Source organism: Mytilus californianus, unplaced genomic scaffold (genome assembly GCF_021869535.1).
Source record: "Mytilus californianus isolate M0D057914Y unplaced genomic scaffold, xbMytCali1.0.p SCAF_1, whole genome shotgun sequence".
NCBI classification, from domain to species: domain Eukaryota; kingdom Metazoa; phylum Mollusca; class Bivalvia; order Mytilida; family Mytilidae; genus Mytilus; species Mytilus californianus.
Window position 1 is genome coordinate 116,216,134 of NW_026262581.1, and position 13,066 is coordinate 116,229,199.

At 32.8% G+C, this 13,066-nt stretch overlaps 1 protein-coding gene across 1 annotated transcript in view; it reads right to left on the reverse strand.

Moving 5' to 3' along the window:
- The window catches only part of LOC127731710 (adenosine 3'-phospho 5'-phosphosulfate transporter 2-like), a 29,787-nt gene that overhangs the window by 11,666 nt on the left and 5,055 nt on the right, over nt 1-13,066 (reverse strand). The window contains exons 2-4 of the mRNA XM_052240528.1: nt 3,967-4,210; nt 2,893-3,014; nt 476-630 (exon numbers count right to left, since the gene is read on the reverse strand). Coding sequence (XP_052096488.1) covers nt 476-630; nt 2,893-3,014; nt 3,967-4,210 — 521 coding nt within the window. The remainder of the gene's footprint in view (nt 1-475; nt 631-2,892; nt 3,015-3,966; nt 4,211-13,066) is intronic.

A 13,066-nucleotide genomic window follows, 5' to 3' on the forward strand; every position in this document is an offset into this window, starting at 1 on the left:
CCTATGTTCTATTTTTAGCCATGGCGGCCATGTTTGTCAATGGATCAAAACTTCGGATACAATTTATAAACTAGATACCCTAAGGAACATTTAGTTAAAGTTTGAAGGTATTTCGCTCAGTAGTTTCAGAGGAGAAGATTTTTGAAAAAGTTTACGATGACAGACGACGACGACAGACGACGGACGACGACAGACGCCAAGTAATGGCATAAGCTCACAAGGGGCCCTTCGGGCCGCGGAGAGCTAAAAAGCAGCATTTTTTACAGAGTTGATGTTATAGTTACCTAAATAATGACTTCTACTAACATACATTGAAAGTTATTTAATTTATGGATGTGAATTGCAGCCAATATAGTTAAGTTAATATAAAATTCATGATATTAAACTTGGGAGTTTGTTACTGGTAGCAAAAATACAAACTAATTACATGTAGTTAACAATATTTTCAGAGAAATGAATGTAAATTAACACCTACCCTGAATTAAGACTCCTCCAAACATTACTGGTATAAGTTTACAACATTTAAAGATAACTTGTGTTGGATAATTCAAATATCCTACAGAGGTATTAGACAACCCCATTGTTGACACTGTTAAGAATGCTATCACAACATACGATGAAAGTGGAATCCTGAAAAATAAACTGATAAGTATTGATATGGTATCGTTTTAATAAGCTGTTTAATACAACCTTTTATAAGTAAACATCATATTCTTCAATATATTTTTTTTCTGGTGGCTAAAATCCTTTATTTTTATTCCAAGTACCAGTATATATTAATTCCAAATAACAGTATTTATGAATTTATTGTAGTGCACAGGTGTTATTATGGTGTTTACTGCTGAAATTCCTTTTCATAGGACTTCATAGTTCATCAAAATTATATAAAAATATCATTTGTTTGATTTTGACATCAAACATTTAAATAAACTGCTTCGCTGAGCACAGCTGGATACGCCCTGAACAGTTGGGGCAAAAATGGACACAATATTCAAGCTTGATACAGGTCTGAATTTGGATTGTATTAAATATTTGACATATTATAGGTTTCTGAATAAATGAAGTCAAAGAACTTGAAATTGGTTATATGAATTGAATTTATATTCAATTAAAGATTTCTTGCTGTTGTGCAATACACTGTGCTGTTGCGCAATACTTAGTAAATCGATATCTGTTGTCAGACTATAAACAATTAAAGTTCAATTAATCATCAATGTCATATTAGAAATTTATGAAAATGTAAAGGGAGCTTACATCAATAGATATAAACAATTCACCAAAGTTTCATGAGAATTGCTGACAGCATTTTTGAGTTATTGTCCAAAAACTTGGAAATCCCCCTTTTTTTAATGAATAAAACCCCATAACTCGGAAACGTAAAATCTAAAATTTATAAAAAACGAAAGGGAGCTCACATCAATAGATATAAACAATTCACCAAAGTTTCATGCAAATTGGTCAAAGCGTTTTTGAGTTAATGTCCGACATGTTGACGACAGACGGACAACGGTATACCATAATACGTCCCGTAAAGGGGCGTATAAAAACTGGAATTTTTCACAGAAAAAAGAATGTCTTTTGATTTTTCATGGAAAACATATTGGAAAAAACTGTTAAATGTGTAGTAGTAAATTCTACTAATAAGAAAAAAATGAAGATATTGTTTTCAATGGGGTATGTGTATGATTTTAAATAAAAATGGAAAATGTGTCCCCATGGACACAGATGATGCCCCCACTTGCATACAACATTATAAAGGGACATTACTCAAAAACAATAAAAGTGACACTACCCAAATTTGTACTAAATCTGAGTTTTGTGGTAATAAGTATTGTGTATAGGTTTCATAATGTTTGGTTGGGGCAAACTTAAGTTACAGAACAGAAACTAAAAATTTTGCAATTTTTCGATTTATAAAGGGGCATAACTCGATAATGGTTAAAGTGATGCCACCAAAATTCAACTTGATCTGTATTTTGTGGTAATGAGCATTGTGTATAAGTTTCATAACATTTGGTTGAGGCAACTTAAGTTAGAAAACGGAAACTAAAAATTTTGCATTTTTTTTTTATTTATAAAGGGGCATAACTAGAGAATGATTATAGTGACCCCACCAAAATTCAAACTTGATCTGTGTTTTGTCGTGGTTAGCATTGTGTATAAGTTTCATAAAATTTAGTAAAGGCAAACTTAAGTTAGAGAACGGAAACTAAAAATTTTGTAATTGTTTCATTTATAAAGGGGCATAACTCTAGAACGGTTACCGTGACGCTACCAAAATTCAAACTTGATCTGTATTTTGTGGTAATAAGCATTGTGTATAAGTTTCATAACATTTGGTTTAGGCAAACTCAAGTTAGAGAACGGAAACCAATTTTGGGACGTAAGGATGTACGTACGTACGTACAGACGGACAAGGGTAAAACTTAATGCCCCCTCCACTACGGCGGGGGCATACAAAATATTGACAACTGAAACGTCTTTTTATGCCTTGTCTAGGAATAAGTAAATATAGTAAAATAATATGGAAATTGTTTAGTTACAAATGTACTGGATGTACAATTTTCTGAAATGATGTACCATATCCTGAACATTTGTGTCCCACCAACAAAGTTTCAATTATATTAGACAAGTCCAGTGAACATCAGTACAAAAAATCGTAAGTAGAAGTCTTTTGGTTTTGAAAACGACTTTCGTTCATATTAAGAGTCAAAATGTGGGATAATAGAAAGTAAATTACTGTTAACATGGACATTTTAATATGGGGGGGTGGGGGGGGGGGGGTTTATTTCACCATCACATATACTGAAAAAATATGCTGGCATGCATAGATAGCCAACTCAATAATATCAATGTGAAATGGGCTTTTGGTTTGATATGCAAATATGATACCTTCTTTCTTTATCAGCTTTAAACTGTAGTTCTGTTAGACCAAATATGGTGTATAGTCCAAACTGCACCAGTGTAAGGTACCACCCAAACGGTCTGAATCCATCAAGTTTAAATATAAGTTCCTATTAAGTGACAAATATTAAACATCAAGCGATAGCATGTAGAATTCAAGTAATTACAAGTATTGAAGTAAGAAATCTAAAATCACAAATGTATGCTTCAATAATCTAGCATATGCATTTAATATAATATAAGAATAAACACTTGTCCTTTACCACTTTTTAAAAAGGGACACACATCAATAGCAAAACTGTAAACAAATACATATGTTACAGCTTTATAGCAAAATAAAAAAAAAACAGTTTGATGTACTTCAATATCATGGCATGTATATGACAGTGGATATTACTTAATTAGTAAATGTGATTCAGAAAATAACTCTCCTGATCTCTTATAGGCCAATATTGTAATTACTTCAAATTCAATGGACTATATAGAACTGTAAATAGCAATCTCTTCATGATGATGACATACACCATTTGAATTATCATTTCAGTCAGCAATACTTGATTGATTTTGATTGATTGTTGGTAACTTAACATCCAGTGGCAAATACTTCATGAAGCAATACTTGATATTTTTGTTTAATCAAGTGCTACGTTTTGATCTTACTATGTAATCTGCCTAAACTTTAATCATGTAAAATTAAATATAAGGCAAAAGCTAACAATCACCAAATAAGCACAATAATCTTACAACAAGGAATTATTTGAATCTGGAATCATTTTGATATCTAGAAAATTGATAATAAATGTATGATGGAAACTAACCCAATTTAGGAGAGTTGAATAAGGGGGTTAGTTGGTTCATATAGAAATATCATTGAACGTAAAATTAACCTCAGCCATGTGTGCATTGCTAACACTCTTTAGTTTGGTTAGTTTTCATCATACATTTCTTATCAATTTTCCAGAATTCATAATTATTCCAGATTCAAATTATTCCTTGTTTTAAAGGTGTGGTAATGTAGATACATCATCCAAAAAGAATATCATTATAACATTTGTAACTTACTTGCATATAACCATATACCAAATAAAACACAAACACAGCAACTGTAAGCAGGATGAATTGCATAGTTGGCGAAAATCCTGATATATCAATAAATCCAATCTTAATTTCTGCTATTTTCTTATTTGAGTATTCTGGTTCTGGCATAGGAACTATAGCAGATTTTTGAGACATTTCATACAGTGCAGAGTTACTTCCCTTTTGTCTCAGTCCAACAGATAGTGGTGTGACTCTAGGAGTCACTGATCTAAAAAAAAAATAACAATATAGTTGGTTATTTTTCTATGATCAATCTATTTACATATTACTGTACATCAAACCTCAAAGTTTTATACTTTTCTACTTACCTAGGAGGTATTCCACAACTGGAGCAAATTCATTAGATAAAACCTACTGCATTAGATATACAGAGGGACAAAACACAAAGTGATCCTTAGACAAATGTAAGAGTTACTCAGTTTTAACAAATTTGGAGTCTGTATATAATTTTATTAATGCATTTTATTTATGCACATCTACTTTCTAATATATGCTCTAGTAAAATAGGAATTTACCAAACACTTTAACAGCTGAATCACATCTCTAGTTTACAAAATTTAAATTTATTGCTATACATTATTGTTTTTCAGGTATACATCATATTTGTATTAAGCTTATAATAAATGAAATAACATTTTGAACATCACTGATTGTTTATGTACATCCCATCTGCTTCTTATTATGCATAAAAATCAATACAAAAATCAAAGTACTGAAGTACTGAACATCGGATGACCGCAGGTTCTTGTGGATGGTCAAAAGCACATGTCACAGAAATAGATCACATCTCTATACCTGAAACTGAGGTTAATTTACAGAGATATATTTTTTTCTGATACAAGTTCGTGCATGGATGATGAATAAATGACAGGAAATTCAACCGCACCGTAATAACTATTATATTGTAGTGATACAAATCAGTATACCTGGGACTATTATACTAGTATGATAATAAGTGTCAGAGTATACACGTCTGGTTTGTTGTTATATATTATATTAATATTACGGTTGCATGTATATATAATTTTCATCTATTTATATATCATTCTATTCTACTATTCTAATTATAGTGCAGTGCAAGTGCATGGTGGACACTCTTCTGTAAAAAAATCGATTTTTCTAAAAGATTGGATATGAGAAGCCATTCATATTTTCCCGCAAAACAATAACAGAGTTATCGGTCCTTGCCGGGAGTGTCGCAAAACGTTCTTGAGATATTCTTCCGTAAGCTTTAACACAATTTTTCGGTACGTGTGCATTTATATCATCAATGATTTTTTACTTTTATATATATATAACTAACGACAACACATTTTCATATTATTAATTTGTGTTTTAATAAAAATATTTATAGGAGTATCCATTGAAAAAATGAATTTGAAACAAGCGATAAGTAATGTTATTTTGCACTAGATAAGTGACCGCGGATCTATAATTTTTATAGATCGGTTGAAAACCCAAAACTAATTTGCATAATGGATATTTAGGCGATAGCAATACATCGATATGACCTCACGGTCATCGCGATGTAAAAATTCACAAATGTGTACAAAATTTAAAGCTCAAAGTGAGACTGTGAATCTTTCAATAACTGAAATCTAGCCATAATAATTGCACATATGCTGATATAAGATATGATTACTTAATTCAAATTATTAAAGATCTTGAATCTATTAAGCTAGTGAAAGAAATAAATGACCAGAAAAACTTCAATTGATGCATCAACACAAAACTGTTAGCTGATGTGATTCAAATATGCCAAACTCATACAAGCTCTTAAAGACTTTTTTTTCAAGTTCAACTCTCTTAAGTGTGAAACCTACATGTCATAAAAGTCTGTCATTAAAAAAGAGGTCTGTCAATAAAAAGATGTCTCAACAAGAAAACTCAATTCAATACACAAAATCAATCAATAACAGGTCATACATCAGGTGACAAAACTTAAGATTGTGGATCATCTATACAATGTTCCTTTAAGAATCAAGACATCTGGCCTATCAACTAATACATGTAAGAATATTCACCAAACATTTAGATGTCATATGTACAATGGGTTGTGGAGTGGTTTTAATTTTCCATGTTATACTTATATAAATACAAGAGTGCACACACTGAAATGTCTCGCCTACTTTACTGACCATTGATTTTATGTTGATAGTTCTAAATATAAAGTTTTACTACAAGTATCAAATTAACATTTATGATCCAAGAAAATGAGGTCAAGGTCAGATAAACCAAGCCGGAAATACATGTACATCTTTAATACAATCATTCCATACACAGATTATAGATGACCTATTGCTTATATAGATATAGGAAGATGTGGTATGAGTGCCAATGAGACAACTCTCCATCCAAGTAACAATTTATAAAAGTAAACCACTATAGGTCAAGGTACGGCCTTCAACACGGAGCATTGGCTCACACCAAACAGCAAGCTATAAAGGGCCCCAAAAATTACTAGTGTAAAACCATTCAAACGGAAAAACCAACGGTCTAATCTATATAAAAACGAGAAAAGAGAAACATGTATGACCTACATAAACAGACGACAACTATTGTACATCAGATTCCTGACTTAGGACAGGTGCAAACATTTGCAGCGGGATTAAAAGTTTTAATGGTACCAAACCTTCTCCCTTTTTCTGAAACAATAGTATAACATCATAACATAGAAAGACACACTATAAAATATCAATTGGAAGGCTTAACTCAATCAAAAAACGTAAATTAACACACAATGAACGAATAACTTTGATCTGTGATACCTGAATGCAAATACATAGTTAATAAAAATTATAAAGGATAAATAACTAAGGTCAAAAGTAAATAAACAGGTGGGGGCCTCGGTGGCCGAGTGGTCTAAGTAGTTACTACTGTAATCACTAGCCAGTCAACACTGAGGTTGTGAGTTCGAACCCCGCTCGTGCGGGTGCACTCGACTCCAATCTTAATTGACTAGGACTGTCAATTTTCCTATCGAAGGTCTGTGGTTTTCTCCGGGCACTCCGGCTTCCTCCACCAATAAAAACTGGCCGCCACGAAATAGCCCAAAAGCGGTGCTTAAAAGTAGCGTTAAAACACCAAAAATCAAATCAAATCAAATAAACAGGTTGAAACAAAGTTAAAGTATGATACCACTGTGAGATGTTAAACAATATTTAGAAAATCATCACTTTTGAAAAAACCTGCGTCATATTATACACAGGTAAATGAAAATAATTTTGTTGTTATTAGTATACTTCTTCTTCTGTGTGTATAAAATCTTCTGTTTAGGAATACCAAGAAATTTCTTTAATATCAATAAAACTCATCTAACACTTGGTACATATGGGGTGAATATCAACAATAAAACTATACAATTAGTGCTAGATAAAATTTCCTGTACAGGTGCAAGAACATTATTTAAGGAGAAATGAAATAATTTTGATGTTCATAGTACGAAGAAGTGAAAATTTGTAGTAATTCCAAATAATCAAAGCTGGTTTATAGACAAGATCCATGTTAACATTAAATAACAAAAAAGCATTACAACTAGTATCAACAGGTCAAATTAACAAGAAAGTACGATTTGAGAGTACTCGCAGTTACTGACAGCTAGTTAAAAGCCAAAACAATTAATAATAAAAAATCATGAATCAGAGACTGAAATCAACTAAAACACATCCCAGGGATTTAGTATTTTAACGTCATGAACAGTCAAAGAAGACATGACTTGTGCAATGCCAAAAATAAATGTATCGACAGATGGTAGGATAGTTAGGAGTGACTTTATAGATAAAAATGAATGTGTGTGTGTCTCTATACATCCCGTTTGAAAAGAAAATACAAATTTAGTTATGTTTTAATTTGCTAATGACAAAATCGATATTAGTGCCAATGTAAACTATATTCAGAGATCTAATTAAAACATTGGTACGATAACCCTTACTAATAAGTTTGTTTAAAGGTTCGATGAGTTTACACGGATCACATAGTGATTTCCGCGCTTTAAGTACAATATTACCGTAAAATTTAGGATGTGAAATACCATTTTTAATAAGTTTTCTACGGGTACAGCCAAATTTACTAATTAAATCTTTGTATCTATGAAAGAATTTAGTAAAAGTTTTAAGTAATTTATGGTAACGAAATCCCTGACTTAATAATTTACCAGTGATGCATTGATTACGTTTGTTAAAATCTATGACATCACTACACACACGGGCATACCGAACGAGTTGGGATATATAAACACCATATGATGGAGCCAAAGGCACATCGCCGTCTAAAAAAGGAAAATTAACAATAGGGAATGAAAAATCGTCTCTTTGGTAGTAAATTTTAGTATGGAGTTTCCCTTTAGAAATTGAAATGTCCAAATCTAGAATAGGACAACTGCTGCAGTTTATGTTAGATTTAGTTAAAGTAAGTTCTTTTGGGTAAATTTCGGTAGTATATAAAAGAAACAGACCAAACCATGGAAACTCTTTATTGACCAAAACTTAACATTGAGCAATGAACTGTGAAAATGAGGTCAAATAAAACCTGCCAGACTGACATGTACATCGTAAAATATTTCCATACATCAAATATAGTTGACCCATTGCATACAGTATTAGAAAAACAGACCAAAACACAAAAACTAAACTATAAACACTGAACCATGAAAATGAGGTTAAGGTCAGATGACACCTGCCAGTTAGATATGTTCACCTTACAATCATTACATACACCAAATATAGTAGACCTATTGCTTATAGTATCTGAGATATGGATTTGACCATGAAAACTTTACCTTGTTCACTGATCCATGAAATGAGGTTGAGGTCAAGTGAAAACTGTCTGACAGGCATGAGGACCTTGCAAGGTACGCACATACCAAAGATAGTTATCCTATTACTCATAATAAGAGAGAAATTAACATTACAAAAAATGTTAACTTTTTTTTCAAGTAGTCACTGAACCATGAAAATGAAGTCAAGGACAATGGTGCCGCCGCACTGTTCTTATGTCCAGCTTTCTGTGAAAGAAGTCGCAGGCTCGACATTAAAAAGTAGTTTGAATAAGTATGATGATCTGAAAAAAATCTGAAGTCTATAGTCAGATAGTGGAAAGGGGGGGGGGGGGGGGGGGGGGGGGGGGGGGGGGGGGGATGGGATTTTCCATGGTAGGGGTCAAAATAATAGCTAAGGAAAATGGTTAAAAAAACGTTTCTAACATATGTTTTTCATTACCATGGCAGAAAATTGACCCTGGGGTAATCTTATACATCTAACAAAATCAGTTTTCAGACTATATCATATTAACATATGAATGATGATACTTGAGAATTATAGCAAATTGAATATTGCTTTTTTTTTTAAACTGGTAGACATTTTTTGTTTATAACAGATTCAGTGAAACTGTTGTAAGTTTTTTTCAAAACATACATAAGTAAAAGAACGCTTCAGGCCCGGGAGGGGGGGGGGGATTACTGACTATCCTTTCGGGTATAACTGTGCCGACAGCACTTACCAAATCAGACCCTGTTCTAACCAGAAAACATTGAAAAATATACCCTGTATTAAACAGAAATATTGAAAAACATACCCTGTTCTAGACACGCTCAAGAAAATATAAAATAGTTGCTGCTCTAGACCCAGGTTCTAGACTGTATCTTAAACATTTAAATAAGTGATCCAGTTCTAGGCAAATACTTTGTTTAAAAAAGACCCTCTTCTCACCAGCAGGGCATGAAAAAGTGACCCTGTTCTAACCAGCAGGGCATGAAAAAGCGACCCTGTTTTGTGGCACACTCGTACCACAAAAAATATAGGAAGTAACCCTCCCCCCCCCGGGCTTCAGGTAATAATAATTTTGAGTGAAAAAATGTAAAGTTTGATGTTCCACAAAGTGCCATACTCTTATTTGTGTTATTCATAATTTACAGATGACCATCCCATAAATATATAAAAGTGTGTAACAGTCTTGTATTCTGATGAAAACTCTCTTTACACATCAGTGGAAAACAGATGATATATATAATGAAGTGCAAAAGGATTTATACAGAGTTGAGATGTTCAAAAGGAATAACATGATTACATCATCATATATTTGATAAAATGCTCCGCAGGGCGCAGCTTGATACGACCGCAGAGGTCGAACCCTGAACAGTTGGGGCAAGTATGGATACAACATTCAAGCTTGATACAGCTTTGCATTTGGATTGTGATTAAATATTTGACACAGCATAGGTTTCTGACATAGAATGAATGTGGTCTAAGAACTTAAAAATTTTAAATTGGACATTCACCTATTATGGTCCAATATCCAAAATCTAAATACATGGTTAGATTCAGCATATCAAAGAACCCCAATGCAAGAATTCAATTTTTGATGAAATCAAACAAAGTTTAATTTTGGACCCTTTTGACCTCAATGTGGACAAAGTTGATAACGGGGCCCAAAAATCAAAAATCTAAATACATGGTTAGATTCAGCATATCAAAGAACCCCATATATTCAATTTTTGTTGAAATCAAACAAAGTTTAATTTTGGACCCCGATTTGGACCAACTTGAAAACTGGGCCCATAATCAAAAATCTAAATACATGTTTAGATTCAGCATATCAAAGAACCCTAAGAATTCAATTTTTGTTAAAATCAAACTAAGTTTAATTTTGGACCCTTTGGACATTAATGTAGACCAATTTGAAAACGGAACCAAAAATTAAGAATCTAAATACACGTTTAGATTCGGCATATCAAAGAACCCCAATAATTCAATTTCTGATGAAATCAAACAAAGTTTAATTTTGGACCCTTTGGACCTCAATGTGGACTACTTTAAAAACGGGACCCAAAATCCAAAAACTAAATACACGGTTAGATTCAGCATATTAAAGAACCCCAAAAATTCAAGAATAAAACCCCATTGAAATTGGTCAAGAAATAAGCAATTTATACGAAGTATCTTCTTTTGCACAATACTGTGCAATTAAATATTTCTTGCTATTGTGCAATACTGTACAATTGACAATTTCTTGCTATTGTGCAATATTGTGCTATTTGATATTTCTTGCTATTGCGCAATACTGTGCAATTGAAGATTTCTTGCTATTGCGCAATACTGTGCAATTGAAGATTTCTTGCTATTGTGCAATACTGTGCAATTGAAAATTTCTTGCTATTGCACAATACTTATTATATAATAATTTACACATCCTGTTTGGTGTGTATCTCCTACCATATCATTATTATTTGCTTTTAAATATAAATCAGAAATAACCAACTTAAAATGGAAAATTTTAAAAGAAAAAAAAAAGGAAAAAAAGAAAAAAAAGGAAAAAAAAAAAATCCCCCCTCCCAATTTTTTGAACCCCCTTATGATTCATCACCCCCAAACTTAATCCCAGCCTTCCCTTAGTGGTATGGTACCTTGCAGTACAATTTCAGAGAGATCCATACACTTGAACACAAGTTATTGTCTGGAAACTAGGAAAATGTGTTTTTTGGCCCCTTTTTGGCCCCAAATTCCTAAACATTTAGGGCAATTACCCCCAAACTCAAACCCAGCTTTCCCTTTGTGATATGGAACCTTGTAGTACAATTTCAGAAAGATCGATACACTTACACACAAGTTATTGTCCTGAAACTAGAAAAATGCTTGTTTTTTGCCCCTTTTTGGCCCCTAATTCCTAAAATATTGAGGCAATTACCCCCATCATCAATCCCAGCATTCCCTTTGTGGTATGGTACGTTGCAGTACAATTTCAGAGAGATCCATACACTTGAACACAAGTTATTGTCTGGAAACTAGAAAAATGCTTATTTTTGGCCCCTTTTTGGCCCCCAATTCCTAAACGTTTCGGCAATTACCCCCAAACTCAATTCCAGCTTTCCCTTTGTGATATGGAACCTAGTAGTACAATTTCAGAAAGATCCATACACTTACACACAAGTTATTGTCATGAAACTAGAAAAATGCTTGTTTTTTGCCCCTTTTTTGGCCCCTAATTCCTAAAATTTTGAGGCAATTACCCCCAAAATCAATCCCAGCATTCCTTTTGTGATATGGAACCTTGTGGTACAATGTCAGAGAGATCCATACACTAACACACAAGTTATGTCTGGAAGTTACAAAAATGCATATTTTTGGCCCCTTTTTGGCCCCTAATTCCTTTACTGTTGGTACCATAACCCCCAAAATCAATCCCAACCTTCCTTTTGTGGTATTGAACCTTGGGGTAAAATTTCATAGAGATCCATTCACTTAAACTAAAGTTAGAGTGCGAAAACCAATGTGTCTTCGGACGACGCCGGACGACGCCAGACGACGACGACGCCAACGTCATACCAATATACGACCACAAAAATTTTTTTGCGGTCGTATAAAAATACTAGTGAAATAAAATGTTTGGATTCTGGAATAATGCAGAACTTATCAATCCAGAATTAATCATGTGAAAAATTATCAAGTTTTTATATTGACAGCACACACAGCTGTAGAAATTTGAAATTGATAGCACACACAGCTGTCGAAATTTGAAATTGACAGCACACACAGCTGTAGACATCATATTGACCCAGTGTACATGTATGTTAATGTATCAACATGTTTCTAAAATTAAGATTTTTTTATAATATTAGTGCTTGAAAAATATGTTATAGGAGTTATTGTCCCTCTAATCTACTTGTGCAGCATTGTTTTCTTTCTAAAATAAAGATTTTTATTTGATATCAGTGCTAGGAAAACATTATACCATGAATAATTAAAAACTGCTTCATTGCTAGGAGAGAATGCAAAAACAAACACTTAAAAAAAAAAAAAAACTTCAAAAAAGGAGCAGAAAGTTTTCAATGAAGATCCTTTATCTCTATCAGACCTCCCTTTACCTAAATAACTTTGGTGGTAATATATAAGAATCAACATCACAATTATTGCTATTTATATACCTATATAGAGTTATTTCCTTTCAGAACGACAGGTCATTCTTTTGAAGAAACAACCTAGATGATACCAAGTTTCATTTAAATGTGCTTCAAGGCATAAAATAATAACCTGTGTCTGGACATTATTTACCATGATTAGAATGCAAACTA